The sequence below is a fragment of the Harpia harpyja genome, chromosome 8 (assembly GCF_026419915.1).
Source record: "Harpia harpyja isolate bHarHar1 chromosome 8, bHarHar1 primary haplotype, whole genome shotgun sequence".
NCBI classification, from domain to species: Eukaryota; Metazoa; Chordata; class Aves; order Accipitriformes; family Accipitridae; genus Harpia; species Harpia harpyja.
Window position 1 is genome coordinate 51,572,044 of NC_068947.1, and position 15,397 is coordinate 51,587,440.

A 15,397-nucleotide genomic window follows, 5' to 3' on the forward strand; every position below is an offset into this window, starting at 1 on the left:
GACTAGGAGCTGGGAAAGATGGAGAAACTTCCCAGTTACCTATGCAGGGTTGTTCTGTAGAGCAGTGGTAGATTATACTTCTGTGGGCTGTGAACACAGCACCCATTAACACTTCTGTATCTTCTAAGGCCAGCCCCAGAAAAGCTATTAATCCTGCAAATTAGGAATTAAGAGCAATTCAGTTGGGTGACACTTGCTGGTAAAGTTTCTGCATTGGATGTAGGAGAAAAGGCTTGCTTGGGATGCAGGAATGTATATATAATATGCAGGAATGTAAGGTACCCTGAAAGGCACACAGGTTGAATGCCTCGCTGTTTCACCTACAGGCAAAAGTCTGAACTAATCAAATTTTGCAGACAACATCCCAGTGCCGTATGCATCATCCCACAAGGTTGTAGAGTGTCTTCGTTCTGCAGAGCATCCCCCAGGCTTTCTTTCTCCATCTGTCCAGGAGGGTCTAGTCACTTCCCAAAAATATGGGGTGGGGTAAAATAGCTGTCACTGGAATGCATGCTCGTTAGCATGGTTAGTGCGACTTTCTTTAGAAACAAGGAAAGTTAGGGAAACTAATTTCATTAAAAAATGATACCTTAGCAAAGTATTTCACCTCCTATTTTATTGCAATTCTTAAGGGTCCTATCTCCCCTGTACATGAAGAGAAAAATCATTGAAACTACCAAGAAGCCTTAGACTGATATTATATCTAAGGCACCTTTTCACCCACTTTAAACAACCGGTAAGATGGTAGGCTTTTAACAGGAGGAGTAGGAAACAACCAAGTTAGTAAAGCATGGCACGGTAAGAGGAGATCGGAGTCTGGGATGTAGAGAGGCAAAACAGGACAGCTTTAAGATGTAGACCAGATGGATTCCCTGGTACCTATAGTCTCTAAATCTGAGATTGCTGGAGGGTCCAATGCAGCTCCCAGCATAAATTACGGTTGTCAATAACTAGTGGGTTTATGGCAACTTCTCAAAAGTCTGCAGATGGGCTGCTGTGCCTTTAGAACTCCCTAGGACCTGGAAGTCCCTCCAAGCCCTGCTGTTCTGCCACGGCTTCTGTGCAGTGCTGTAGCTCCTCAGCGTTTCTTAGCAGTTCATTAAGCAATCTAATGAATTTGTCACATGTTGTTTCTTGTCTAGTCATTTTCCAGTGAGCGCTGGGGGTGCAGCAGAATGCTTTGCTTGGTAGGATGCCTTGATAACCTCATACATTTCAGTACTCCCTTTTATGTATACACACATGCACTTTTCCTGCACTGGTAGTGAAGAAGGCACAGGAGTGGAAAGATGAGAAGTTGCAGAATTGTCTTATTCCCTGCTGGTATATGTTTCGGAGCTTTGTGATATGTCTTGTAGAAATGAGCTTTATCTCTTATTGCAGAAAACTCTTACCCATCAGAGGAATAAAACCAGTCATGCCTATAAGGCCCCTAGAGCTGCTGCTTAGGCTAGCTTACAGCCATGCCTGTGTAGAAATGGCTCCAAAGACATAGGTCACCCTTCACATAGATTTCCACCAAGCAGTCACTACTCAGAAACCACTTAGAGCTCTGTGTCTGCTAACACACCCTGTGTCTGCTAATGGTGTTCGCTGAGTGCATTCAGTGAGTCTCTAAGGTATTTTCTATTGCCACTTCTGTATTTTGCTTCCCACCATCAGCACACACAGAACTATTTCCACAAAGGGATATCAGTTCCCAGGACCCAAATCACACTGATCAAGGATTTTGAACATGATACTGATGCAAGTTACCTGAGAAGTGTTAAGTGAATCCCAAAGTCAGGTACAGTCCTGGTTGAAAGGTGGTTGCTATAAAGCCATGCAATCCCAGCTACACTGCTTGGCATGTGGTCATGTGCACTTTATGAGCCAGTGCTGAAGTGGGAGGCAGATCAGAGGCCTTGTAATCCCACATTAAATCCACACATGGTAAATGCTGCCTGTGGGCAGGTTTGGATTTTTACCTGATTGTGCAAGAGCCAGGAGCTGATGCTCTTTTGACTGCTGTTGCTACCACTAAATTTGTTTGAGACTCCTTCAAACAAAGTGTTCTGGTTAGTCCTGGCTCTTTTTTCCATATCTGCAGTTCCCCAGAGACTCAGACATCAGCCTCTAACAGTTTAGGTTTCCTTGTTCTCAAGCTGCTTCGTGGAGCAAAATATCAGCAGTGATGCCCTAGGCATATTTCTGCCACTCTGCTATTTCGTAGTGCTAAACACAGATCAGAGTGTGACTCCACACTCTTTTTTGGTAGGCTCTTTATTATTTGGATACCAGTACATGATCTTAGGAGTAAAGAAAAACTAATGATATGGCTGCTACATGAAAATAATGTTATAGGTACGAAAATACTAGAAACTTAAATGGTAAATCACTGACAAATTTAACAATGTTGGACATATCAGATGTAGCAGAATTAAATGTGATACAATTGCCTGGTTTACTATATTCTCTTTTTTTATGTTTAGTTTATCTTGGAGAATTCAGAATGTTACTCTAGGACAACTGCTTAGGTTTTTCATGGCCAACTTAAACATGTTCTTAGGCATACTTTTCCTTCTGTGGGCTATTCCTCCCAGTGCTAAGAATATGGCTTTCTTCATTTGAACTGGCCAGGTCTTGCTATTTACAAGCTTCAGCAGCTTCTTCAGTACCGTGGCTGATTTGTACGCGGTATTTTTGGCCTCCTCTTAGCTTTTCCGATGCCAAGTGTGACTGTAATGTATCTTTTTTTAACATATATTTTCTGTAGTGTAATAGGATATTAGCATCCTGATTCCTGCCAGCTAAATTCCATCTACAACAGATAACACCCCCTTAAGCTAATAGCAGTGTATGGCAATACTGTCCTGGAGACCCTGTGCTGATGGTCTTGATGATTTTGTAAAGCCTTATTCTCAGTAAAAGTTCTAGCATTCATGTTTTGTATTTAGTTCAAAACTAAGTGTATCGGTAGTGTTTTTAAAACAGAGTCATTATTCTAGATCTGAGTTTTGCTCTACACTCCTCTTGTTTCTGAACTCTCCAAACTTTTCTGAGGCTGAGATTCCATTTCCCAATCATGCTATTTGTCCAGACAAAAATCTCCCTGTTTTGGGGAGCGTGGTATGTAAGAATTGCCTCCTTCGGCATTGGCAATAAGTGCTTTATAGTAATTTTCAGTTAACGCTTGCCTTCTTTAAAGACAGAACAGTTTAATTCCACAGACAAAGTTCAAACATAGCTTTTCCATTTGAGCACACTAGCAGTCTGCTTTTGATTGTGTCTTTGATGCGCTCATCCCTCATTTTGACCAAAGAGGTGCAAGAAGGCTGAGCTAATGCCTGCTCCAGTGACGTACGTGAACAATTTACTTTTTCTCATATTGTCATGGTACCTCAGCACTAGAAGTCTTGTCTAGTCTCAGAACTATGAAGACTTGTGTCCTGTGTCCATTGTCTGCTTCATAGAAGTGCCCTCCTTTAGCTGTCTTGAGCAATGCATTGGGCACAAAGTTGACCACATATATCCTCTGTGATTTCTGTTCTACCTGAACCTCTTCTTTGTCTGTTGAGGGCAGGTGGGTTGCTCATGGCTTCAACCTTACCATGATCTAACCGTATGTCTTGCATTAGAATTTCAATTTCATTAGAATTTCAATTTCATTAGAATGTCTTGCTGTAGAATTTCAAGCTACAGCAGGATATCCGCTAAGGAGTTTCTGTCACTTTAGCAAATTACAACGCTCTGTTAGAGTGAGGCTTAATGAATCCCAGACTTAAAAGCCACAAAAAACCCTAATGAATTATTCTAGCACCTGCATTACACAAGGTATAGCGCTCCAGCCAGTAATTATTTTATCAGATGCACAGCTCCTGACTGAGCTATGCTGGACCTTCTAGAAAGGTATAGAAACTTTGAAACTTCAACAATCAAAAGCTGAAGAGGGAGTGCTCAAGCATTTTCTGACAAAGCAGCATTTCATCAGAAAACAATCATTTGTCAAAAGCAAGAAGCCTTGTGGAAGACTTCTGGCAGGGCAGTGCTTCGCTGAAATGCAGCTGGAGTTCCCACAAGCTTTTGCTTCATGGCCAACAGGCCCCAAGGGGTGGGTGAACACCTTGGCTCCTCCAAACCACCCAACATTGTAGCTCTGGGGCAACCTCACCTCCAGGCTGTGCTGGCCATGGGACATGCAGGCCTCCCAGGGACAGGACAAGCCAGCTGAATAGGCTGTGTGGGTGTCCAGGGTCTTTTGGGGTCTGGGACAGCCCTGTTGCCATGGCCAGGATCAGGCATCTTCCCCAGCTCTCTGCTGTAAAAAGGTCCTAAAAGCCCGGGAGACTCAGCTGAGCTTGAGCATGTTGGTACCCAGGTAAATCACAGGAAGTTTAGCAGGTTCTACCTTTGGGCTGAATGGGAGGAAAAGGCTTTTGGAAGATAAGAATTTCTCGTGAGGTTCCATGGCCTTGTGGATATAAACATGCTCAACTTTGCCTTGTGTTCAGCTGATGATCTACCATAAGTTAAAAATGTCATGCTGTTCCAAAAAAGACAAGTGCCACGCTGAGATGTATAAACAGGGCTGTAGCCTGCAAGACACACGAAGTAATCCTACCACTCTGCTCAGTGCTGGTAAGGGCCCAGCAAGGACACTGTGTCCATTTCTGGGCACCAGCCTGCACTAAATGTGGAGACATGCTGGAGAGAGGTCAGAGGAACAAAACAAGAATAATTTGAGCTCAGGAAAGCATCTTTATGAAAAAAGATTAAATTAATTTAGTTTGCTTGGTCTAAAAAAAAAGACAAAAAGGGTAGATGAATTCAAATCCCAAATAAGGCAATTTTGAGGAGGGAGGCACTGGACTGCATGTGATAGATGGGAGAAGGCAGGCTTAAGTTGCAACAAAAAACATTCAAGTTAGATGTGAGAAAACATTTGCCTCGGTAAGAGCAGAGAAGCATTGGAGTAGGCTGCCCTGGGTGTCTGACAGGTCTTCTTCCCCAAAAGGTTTTAGAGAAAATATGTCAGGAACAGCACTACTATTGCCGAGCCCTTCTTCGGCTAAGGGACAGGCTGCATGACCCCTTGAGATCCTTTCCAACCCAGCTATTATGTGAACTTGAGCAGCTGCTATTTAGAGTTGTGGTTAGTTACTGTTTGATTAAGAGGTACTTCATAAGTAATATATGCCATGAGTGTGCCATTCAGCTTCTTTTCACCCAAAGAACAAAGATTTATTGAACATTTCTGGCTTTTCTGTGTGATTTAGTCTGACAACTAAAACATACATTCAACTAGCAAAATGGTGTCGATTGCTGCAAGCCGTTCAAATACCCACGACTGTACCCTGGGTACCATGTCTCCCCGCTCAGGTACTGTTTCTGCCATGCCAATAGTGTCCTGATGTCTCCTCCTGTTCCTGGAAACACTTTAAGTTCCTCCACTGAAGCTTAGGTGAGATAGCTGCTACTTTACTACCAGTTCCAAGAGAGTTCAAAATCAAAATGTCTGATAGTTACAAAACAGAGTGCAAAAAAAAATTAAAGAATATTTTTAAAAAGGGGAGGGGGATTAAAAATAGGGCTGTGTCAAAAAAAATGGAAATTACAATACTTATTTTTTATATTTTTCTTGCAAAAGAAATCTGATGGAATTCTATTTGCTGAATATATGTACAGAGAAAAGGTGTTCTGCACTGAAGAACTTATAATCAAAGAATTTATGTGCTAATACTAAATAATGTTTTAAATGTAGAAATATTTGCAAGGGAAAAAAATAGCAATGGATTCCTAGCTTCCTTCTTAATTCAGTTTCTTGATAATCTAATCTTTTTAATTTATTAGCTGAAAACTGCAAGACCACACTAATTGTTCTATTAGTAGTACAATTTCCACCTATATTTTGCTAAGTTTTATGTCTTCAGGCATGCATTAGCAGGTAATTCAATCTTTGGCTGCATAATGCTTTCCATTAATAAGGAAGAGGCTCATAATCTTAATCCAATTAAAGAAAAGAGAACTGAAGGAAGATTTGCCACAACAAAAGATGATACTAGAGGGTATTATCTTGGGGCACTGGCAGCAAGCTAATAACTGTTCATCAGGAAATCAGTATCTTCAAATATATTCAACCTCAGGTGTGGAGAGCACTTGAAAGCAGCTGGGAGACCTGTGTCTCCTATTAAATGAGTTTGAGATACTTGGTTTCCCAGCTATAGTTGGTATTTAAGTATGCAGAGTTGTAAATTTTGACACTGAGATTTACAAGGAGCTGGGCGTACACTTAGTTTTGCTTTTTCTGGATATCATTTTGTGCCAGTGCATCTTTGGACATTTATCCCGCAGGTTGCTGCCTCAAGGGTGTGTTTTATATACACACAGCCCATCTTGTTCACAGACAGCACCTCTGGTATTATTTCAGTTCTGTGTCATGTCCCTGAGAATAGCTAGTTCCAAATTATTCAGGGGGGATATCAAGTGTTACCCTATACCATGAATGAATAACTTTGTTTTCATTGTCTAATCCCTTCTCATACTCTTGAATGACATCTTGGAGTACTGAGCACTGTAAATGCTGTTTTAAAATGAACTCTATTTTACCAGTTTAGATCTTTCAACTTTGTCTACTGTGAGAAAGGAGAAATAAAAATGTGAATTTACTTTTCTACATTTAATACTTCAGCCATATACTGTCTGGTGGCAAAGAGTGGTTCCTAAATATTCAGTAGCATCAGCTCAAACCCCTCCATAGCATCCCAGCAAACTAAATTACATCGTCTATCTGTTCATGATGAAAACTATTTCCTTTTTCATAAGCAAAGAACCTTAAGGTAAAAGAAAGCCTTATTAAAGGAAAAGCAGAAAAACAGAGTAACAAATCAGCAGGCTGCGGTCTCAGGCTCACCCTCTTCCCACAGCAGATGGAGAAGTCACTGATCCCATCCCACCTTGGCTAAGTCCTACACACGGTTCCTTGCCCAGGCTCAGGGGACCCCTTTACTGGCTGCTTCCATCTCTGCCCCTGAAGAAGCATGCCATCTCCCAGGTCTCTTTGCCAGCTGGGAGGGAGACAGGGGAGGGGGATGCCTTAGGCTAAATAGCATTAGTTAGACCATCCCATGTCTTTGCAGCCTCTCTTCAGAAATTATTCTCCCGGCTTCAAACATCTTGCCTCAAAGTACTGGCCCCACCTGAGCTAGCCCTCACCTCAGTACACTGTGTCAGCTCTTTTTCCTGCTTCTTTTTTTTTCCTCTTACTACTGAAGAAATGAAAATCCAGACCCTTCTTCCTCTTGTTTCCCTTTCATAGGACTCCTCCCTGCCCTCCTGGAAGGCTACATTGCTGGCTGGGGTGACTCCTCAACCCTGGGGTGACCCCCCAGCCTGCCCTTGGTCTGGGCACAGCAGGCTTTGTCCATTCCTTACGATATGTGATTACCAGCATTTTAGTCATACTATCCTCAAACCTGGTGGTATTTAAACAAGAATGCTCCTCCCTAGCACGACTGCTGTGCCCGTGATGCCGGCTCCCCTGGACCCCCTCACTCTCTAGCAGATGTGGGCAGAGGGCTCCCCACAGAAAGTGGTCTTTGGCCAAAGCTCCAGGTTGCTCTTCTTTCCCCTTGCCCTCAAGTGTCAGCCATGAGCTCTTGCCTGTCACATCTGGCTTCATGTACTGTTTATCATTTCAGATCTTTTCTGCTCTTCCCTTTCCTTCGTATCCTCTCTTAATTTAAACAGTGCCAACCTTTCTAACCATGAAGTGACTCCTTGACACACAAATTTTTGCTGGCTTTCTGAGCTGCTTTCATATGTGCTATATGCTACACTGAGCCAGCACTATCTGCAAGCATATTTAAATTGACTTAATAATACTGCCGCATTACTTCCCAGTTTTTAATCTCATTTTGCTACCCAGGAGAGTATTTTACTTACTTTTTGGCTGCTGTTTCTTACTGAATTGTCCAGAAGAGGACCCAATTTTAGCCTGTTGTTATTGATTTTCTTGTGACTGCTCATTCTGGAACATGCACAGAATCTAATCAAAATGAGTGTAAAAATATTTTGTTCAGCTCATAGTTGCTTCTAAGAACAGAAGCTCTCAGCATAGATTTTCATGCCTGTGCCAGACAGAAATGGTGGTTAAGCAGGAGATGTATCTACTGAGATAGATCAGTGAAGCAGGCAAGGAGGCAAGTGCAATCAGCTTCACCAAAGGCAAAGCACCCTGCTCCACTGGGATGTGTCACTCACACTGGGACCAGCTGGACCAGAGTTCATGTGACAGACCTCACTTGTCAGTTCCAGTCTCTCACAGACCGTTTGCAGGCCCCAGAGCAATTCATGAGGGCCCTACCCACCTTTGGATGAGGTTGAAGAGCAGACTGCAAAACAGGTGAAGCAGTTCAGCTGGGGAGCAGACCCCTCTTTTTCTCAGGGAGCCCATGCTATCGGTTCACCCAGTGTTGGGAGGGTGCCCTTGGGAAGATGGCAGCAAGGACTAGACTGACAATAGTACAACAGTTTGACTACGTGTGTCCTTGCTGCCTGATCTGAGCGGTGCTTGGGAAAAAGGACAGGCAGAGTAGTGGCAGGGATGCTCTGGCTAAGGTTCTCCATGTGGGTGGAAACTTTCCTAAGTGGTCCTCACGCTGGGGCAGGGAGTGGGCTGTGAGCAGATGTAGACAGCATGCATGCTATACTTGACCTCCCCATCTGCAATAAATTTGATGTGCTCACGAAGCACTGAGCTTGCTGCACATTCACCATCTGTCTGGCTGTATGTAGAGGAAGGCTAGCTATGTGTCGAGGCAGCAGGTCATGGTGTAAAGCTCTCTTCTGCAGCTGGCAGTCCATGTCTTTCTTCCTGCCACAAGACCAGACACCCATTCTGTAGATGATTGTAGATATTTCTATGGGGCATCAGATAGCAGGAGGACTTTGTGAAACAGGACAGAATGGAAAGTGTCTGCAGCTGACTGCAATGATTGTTTGACTTTCAGTAATTCATCCCATAGGACTTGGCAGACTTAGCCTCAGCCAGGTGGAGAGAGAGAACATGAGTCTAAAACATGACTGATACACTTTTTCATATCTTTTCTGAATCCGTGAGTGGTGGGAGGAAGATAACCTTTCCCTAGCTGAAACTTGGCAAGTTTCTTATTCTGTTGGGCACTGAAGAAGCAAGAACCACCGTCCGCCTACCAGGAAAAATGAGAACCCAAAAGCCTGGGGACACTCCCTTGTTGCACTGCTCTGTCACCTCCTAATCCTGGCTCTGGTTAAAATTCTGTCATCCTGCTGTCAAAGGGCCACATGCCAATACCAGAGGCTCCTCAGTAAAAGGTACCAGTCAGATGTTGAGACAAGGTGCTCTCAAGGGATAGACGATATTGTATCCTGGCTAGAGCAGTGTGACATCGCTCCAGTGGCTTGCCAGAGGAACATCCCAAAGTGTTTTCTGACTGCCAGTGTCAGCAGCAGCTGGACATTTCATGTCCATGTTTCAGATTTTGAGGATGGTGTTGAAATCCCCATTCAGGAGTAAGGAACTAGCAGTCAAGTTTGCCAAAAATGGGAGTTTCTGGCTTTAGATTGAGTCACTTGGATGCTGCAAACATGAAATACATATTTTTTCATATGAAAACCAGTATGTTCCTACAAAATCTTTCCCTGTGACTCCACATTTCCTGGTAGAAAATTGTTTGCCTAGACATATTTTGATCTCTAGCCAAAGATTTGATTGCCCTTGCAAATAAAAATGTGCTTGTTCAAGCCAGGACCAAAGAATAGTTTAGAGTGGACCTGCCACAGAGAAGTGCAGCGTCTACCCAGCTGTCTGTGTTGACCGCAGAGGCATGAGAATGATGTGAGCTTTATCTCTCTTCTCCCATTGACTGCTGCATCTGGACCTTCATTTTAACAAAAATGTATGAAATATTTCCAAATGCTTGGTGGTCATACAACACGCATAATCATTAAGGCTGACTACTAGAAGAACCCCCATGATCACAGTGTTTCCCTGCAGTAGTTCCTTTTTTGACCTAGGTAGAAGTCAAATCTGCCTAGGTGTGTTTAGTGCATAATAAGTCATCCTCATAAAAAGGTTCTCAGCACTTGAAAACTCTTGTTGTCTTGCTTCAGAAATTAACTGTCCTCAGGATTAGCAACCTATGCCTACCTTCTATTCTGAATTTGACTAACTTCAGATTTTTACTACTAGCTTTTAGACCTATTCCAAATAGGCTGAAGAGCTGTTTATTGTGATTTTTTTGTGCTACCTTCTCCCCCGTAGCTATAGCCATTTTCATATGCCATAATCAAGTTAGTTCTTCATTTGACAGGCCTGTAGACGTGCTGCAGGGAAAATGTATTGAGCACAGACAAGCTGCAATATTTCTCATCCCTAGGATGGAGGCTTCAAAGCTCTATAGCTAAGCTTGCAATGACATGATCACTGAATGTTTCAAGCCTTCATGATTCATTACAGAGAAGTATCTTGATTTCAAATGCTTCCCTGGAAGTCATCCTCACTTTCAATGTGAAAGAAGTCTTTCTTGTGACCTTGTTTCATTTTTAGCAAGGATAAGTTCAAACCAGAGAGTTAAGAACGATCAAGGGAAAGGAGGGGATGGACCAACACTGCAAGATTATCATAGTTATTTGCTTAAGAGAAAGCTTTGATTCTTACACCATTTGATGCTTCCTTATTCCCCACTTGCCCATCCAAATCTCTCACAGCGTACTCTGTTCATGGAGGTCTGATCACAAGTTTTACAGGGTCTCCTGTGACCAGAGTCACGCAGAACCATAGGAATATTTAGTAATGCACCTTATACGTGATAGAGAATTAGGCATCTGACACTTGTTTGAGGAGGTGTGGCTGGCATCACCGGGGTGCCTCGCCTACTCTGTCAAGGCTGGTATGTGCCCTGGGTGGGTTGTTGAGTGGGCATAGCCTCGGGGCCATACTGAGGGGTTGATTTGACAAAGCAGAACCACTGTGGCAGCGTGGGGCCCTGGTGTGTAGCTGGGATCACTTTTCATGTCTTTCTTTTACAGTTCTCAGAGATGGGCTCTCCGTAATGCTTTGGTTATGAAGAAGGAAGGACTGCTGAACTGTTGTTTTGCAATGGGGAAGACAGAGGGAGAAACACCAGCACTGTGGCTCCCACCTTGTTGCTTATCTCCCTGCAGACATGTGTCCGAAATCCTCTCTGTGTTGTATTAAGGAAAGGAAAATCTTACATATTACAACATCTGCTTTCTTACATCATCTTTTCCAATTTTGCATCCTATAACCCCCTGGTGAAAAGAGGAACAATGACTTTATATAGCTGCTGCTTGATTCTTTTGCTATTTACCTGGAACACTGCTGCCTATGGGCCAAACCAACGGGCACAGAAGAAGGGAGACATTATTCTTGGAGGATTGTTCCCCATTCATTTTGGAGTGGCTGCTAAAGACCAGGATCTAAAATCAAGACCAGAATCTGTGGAGTGTATAAGGTAAGCCACAAAAAGGGAAAATAAAAAGTTTTGGTGGGTAAGTCTTGACCTTTCTCGACTTCAGGTGGCATGCTATACATTGTGTAAACACGGTCTGTGATCTGATGCCTGCAGAGGCAATGGAAAGTTATGGTGTAAATAATAGAAAAAACAAGTGTGTAAAGACAGGAGGTGCCTATGTTAAACAGTAACAAAAATAATATTTGGACAGTGAAAGAGGGCAATCTTGGTATTACCCAAAGCTGCCAAAACATGAATATACTGATCTACCTGGCCATTCACAGTGGACATTTGAATAGTTTCTGAAATCAGCTTTCCTAGCAGAAGGACAGAAAAGAACCCATAGTGCCCTTAAGTTCATTTGATTACAGTCATGCATAGCAAAATAGCTTAGAAATCAAATTTGGGTTTTTTTTTCCAGTTCTGCCTCTCATCTTCTGAGACTTTACAAACTGTTTAGTTGCCTAAACAAGTGAATAGGTGAAAGTGAGATAGGTCACTGCTTTTGAAAAATCCCACTGAACACATAGATAATATCTTTAGGATCTTTACAAAGTCCCAGACTTGAACTCTTTACCCAGGCTTTCCTCACCCAAAGTCCTTTTCTTCTGTGTAAACAGTGCATATAGGTTTTGTCTTAAGTATTTGGCAGTTAACCCTGGAGGGAGAAATGCACATGAAAACAAATTCTCTTATTATTGAAGTGTAGCCATTTTTATGATGAAACATGACGAATTTTTAAGCTTACAACCCTGCACATAATACACATAACAAGTGGAAAGTGTGACAGAAACTGATTGCAATTGAAATGTCATATAAACAAAATATAAGAAATTGATGTGGAATTTTTTCATGACCATGCATGGGAAAACACTTTAGTGTTATGGGACCTCTTCTGTAATCACATGTGAAAAATTGTGTATCTGGAATTATTTGGACCTCTCATGCTAGACTGGGGATCTAGTACAGTTTTGTTGCAGATGGCAATGAAGAATGGCTGACAGCATTCCTGCTATGCTTACAGATTTCAGGTGTGGTTTCCCACTGAGACGCTGAGCAAGACACATCCATCTCGGTTATGAGATCATCCCCAGATGCTCTCATAGGAAGCAGACAGAAAGAAGTGTAATTAAGCAGGGGTTCTTTTGGCTTCTTCTGTGTATGCACAAGAAAGTCATGAACTAAATGTATGTGGAATGTCTATTTCATGGAGCAAGAATCTCTGCCAGATTCTCAGCATTTTTTCTCTCCCAGATGCAGCATTTTAAAAGTGGAATGCTGAAAGGTGATGGATGTTTTCAGCTCCATTGTCTTCTTCACCTGCTCCAGGTGGCAGGCAGGACAGTGCAGATATTTGCAAACTGAACATAGCTTTCATGTCTGTCAGCACTGGGTCTGCCTCAGTGACTGTCTTGACATGGTTGCGTTATTAGAACGGATCACAGGAGAATGTTCCCCCCTGAGTACAAGTACGTGGTTGCCAAAAGATTTGTTAATGAGGTAGCACTGCCAGCAACAGGCAAATCCTGAAAAGCCAGACCAGCTGTTTTAAGGACACAATGGGAGATCCTTCTGGGTGGCATTTGGTCTGCTAAAAGACATCCTCCACCTGAAATTTGCCTGGGTAAAATCTGTGTTCCTCTTACCCCTGCACCAAGAAGCTGTGGGTGCAAAAGAGAGGAGTTGACTAAAGGAGAAGGCATTTGTGGCACTTTGCTGCACTCCCTCGAGGAACTGGATAAATTGTGAGTTGATAGCATGATGCAAATAGAGAGAATACTTAATGAAGGTCAGAGATCTAGCTGCAGAGGTAGTAGCAACTACAATAGGAACAAGGGGATAACTGGACTAGAGATGACTGGAATTTCCTTCACTGCACACATCTTTACCAGCAAACGTCCATTTCCAGGAAAGGTTTCATTCAGAAGGAATTGGGTTGAGAAGACGATTTGAGACTGGTCATCAGATTTTAATGATGAAGATAATTAATCCATGGGACAGTTTATGTGTATTCCTTGTTATTGGTACATGTTAAATTGAGAGCAGATATTTTTCCTGAAAGGGTTTTCTATTTTAAGCAGTATTTAGGTCAGAAAATTCCTCTGGCTGGACTTGTACAGAGATCTCTCAACACACCCATGGTGGTCCTTTTTGGTTTTGGACTCCATGATTAGGTAGTAGCCTGTGGCAGGGTTGTGTGTGCTGACTGTAAGAGCCCAATACATTCTTCAAGTCATGAGCTACAGTCTTTCATATCACATTCGAGTTTCCTTGGCTAGTCTGGAATGATCGAACTCATATTTTCTGGGGGGGTGGGGGGAAGATGGGCCCCAGTTTCTTCCCGAAGTAAAATCTCCCTAATCTTGTGGTGTCAAAAAGTCCTGTAGGGTGGGAAATCTGCTAAAGGAGCATAAGTGTGGCTGTACCTGGTCAAACCAAAGGTGCTAAATCTCTCCCATACCTTTGAATGCCTTTGTTGCCCTTCTATGAGCCTTCTCCAGCGCTGCTGTATCTTTTCAAAGCTGAGGCTAATCAGTTTTATACCTGTCCCCTTTTTAGATGTCTGTGTACAGCTTTTAATCTCTTTATTTCATAGGAAAATGTGTCTCAGGTCACATAAGAAAATTAGACCAAGGCCACTCTAGGACTATGGGCATCTGTCTTTCCTCATACTCTCCTCCATTAGGCAGCAGCAGCAAGTCCTCAGACCATATGAAAAGCTCCTTGCTTTGAAACCAAGAGAAGACCTAAGGGTCCCACTGAAACCCTGTGGGTGGTTTGCCCTGGTGTCTTCTGGAGTTCAATATTGAACAATTTAAGACAATGTGGCTTTTCTTTCTTTTGAGGACTGTTCAACCTGATCTGTGCTGTTGGGACATTTTCCCACATGTTTAGCTGTGTTCAGTGCCATACCTGTGCTCCCAAACAGGGCTTCTCAAAATGGGTAGGACAGTTTTCTCTCCAGTTTTTCAGTTTTCATGCTCTTCATACTCTTGTGGCATGCCACGTTTCTCCCCAGCTCAGCATACGTACTGGCCTGAACCTACTGTGCTTACCTTGCACATGATTATTTGGAAAACTATAGGCATAACTCAGCAGTGAAAGGAAAAGGGAACAGTAATGATCTGGTCTCCATTCTTTTTGTGCTGTTTCTACTGAAAATGCATCTTCACGCTTTAAGCACTGAGTTGTAGAGTCCAAAGTGAAAACTTATGCATGATTTCACCACACCAAATGTCAGATAGGAGTACAGAAAGTGAGAGCAATTTTGTTTCCTGTTTATTTTTTAAGCAATCAAGTATCCCGCATTTGATATAAATACACCTTCTGTCTTTGTATGCCTCAGCTGCTGTTGCAGCAACTTTCCATATAACATTTGCTGATGCATATCTGATGTGTGCAGTGGAGGCAGAGGCTGAGCACAGCACAAGCAATCCCTGACCCCCATTCCCTGTCAGCACCTACAGAGGCCTATTCATAACCTGATTTCTCTGTCCTTACTTGATTTCATGTAGATTAACAGTAGTGGTGGTGGTATCGTTAGTGTTATTGTTAGCATTATTGCACAGGTGGGCTATACCCATATATTCCTTACTGTAATGAACTGCAGTGAAGATATACCTTTACTGAGCTGACAGACAGTGTTGCCAATATAGTGTTACTAGGTCATCATTTTTAATGCCTGTTTCCTGTGTTCTGATCAGCAATCTAGCCAAGGTCCCACACTGTGACACATAGCCTTCAGGCTGTGAAATTGTGGTGAGACATCGTCCCCATGTCATAGTGCAGGACTTCACAGAGCGTAGCTCTGCGACGCTTTAGCTCACTGAGTCTGTCTGTCCATCTGAGAGAACAGAGAATTTTAATTCTACCCTTTGTGGATGTATTTGCCAACCCCACTGCAG

General features: G+C 42.8%; 1 protein-coding gene across 1 annotated transcript in view; it reads left to right on the forward strand.

Annotated features, from left to right (window-relative positions):
* CASR (calcium sensing receptor) overlaps nucleotides 1–15,397 on the forward strand; it is a 78,057-nt gene that overhangs the window by 24,514 nt on the left and 38,146 nt on the right. Inside the window, exon 2 of the mRNA XM_052795041.1 lies at nucleotides 11,047–11,492. Within this exon, the coding sequence (XP_052651001.1) occupies nucleotides 11,308–11,492 (185 nt within the window). The 5' untranslated portion in view covers nucleotides 11,047–11,307. The remainder of the gene's footprint in view (nucleotides 1–11,046; nucleotides 11,493–15,397) is intronic.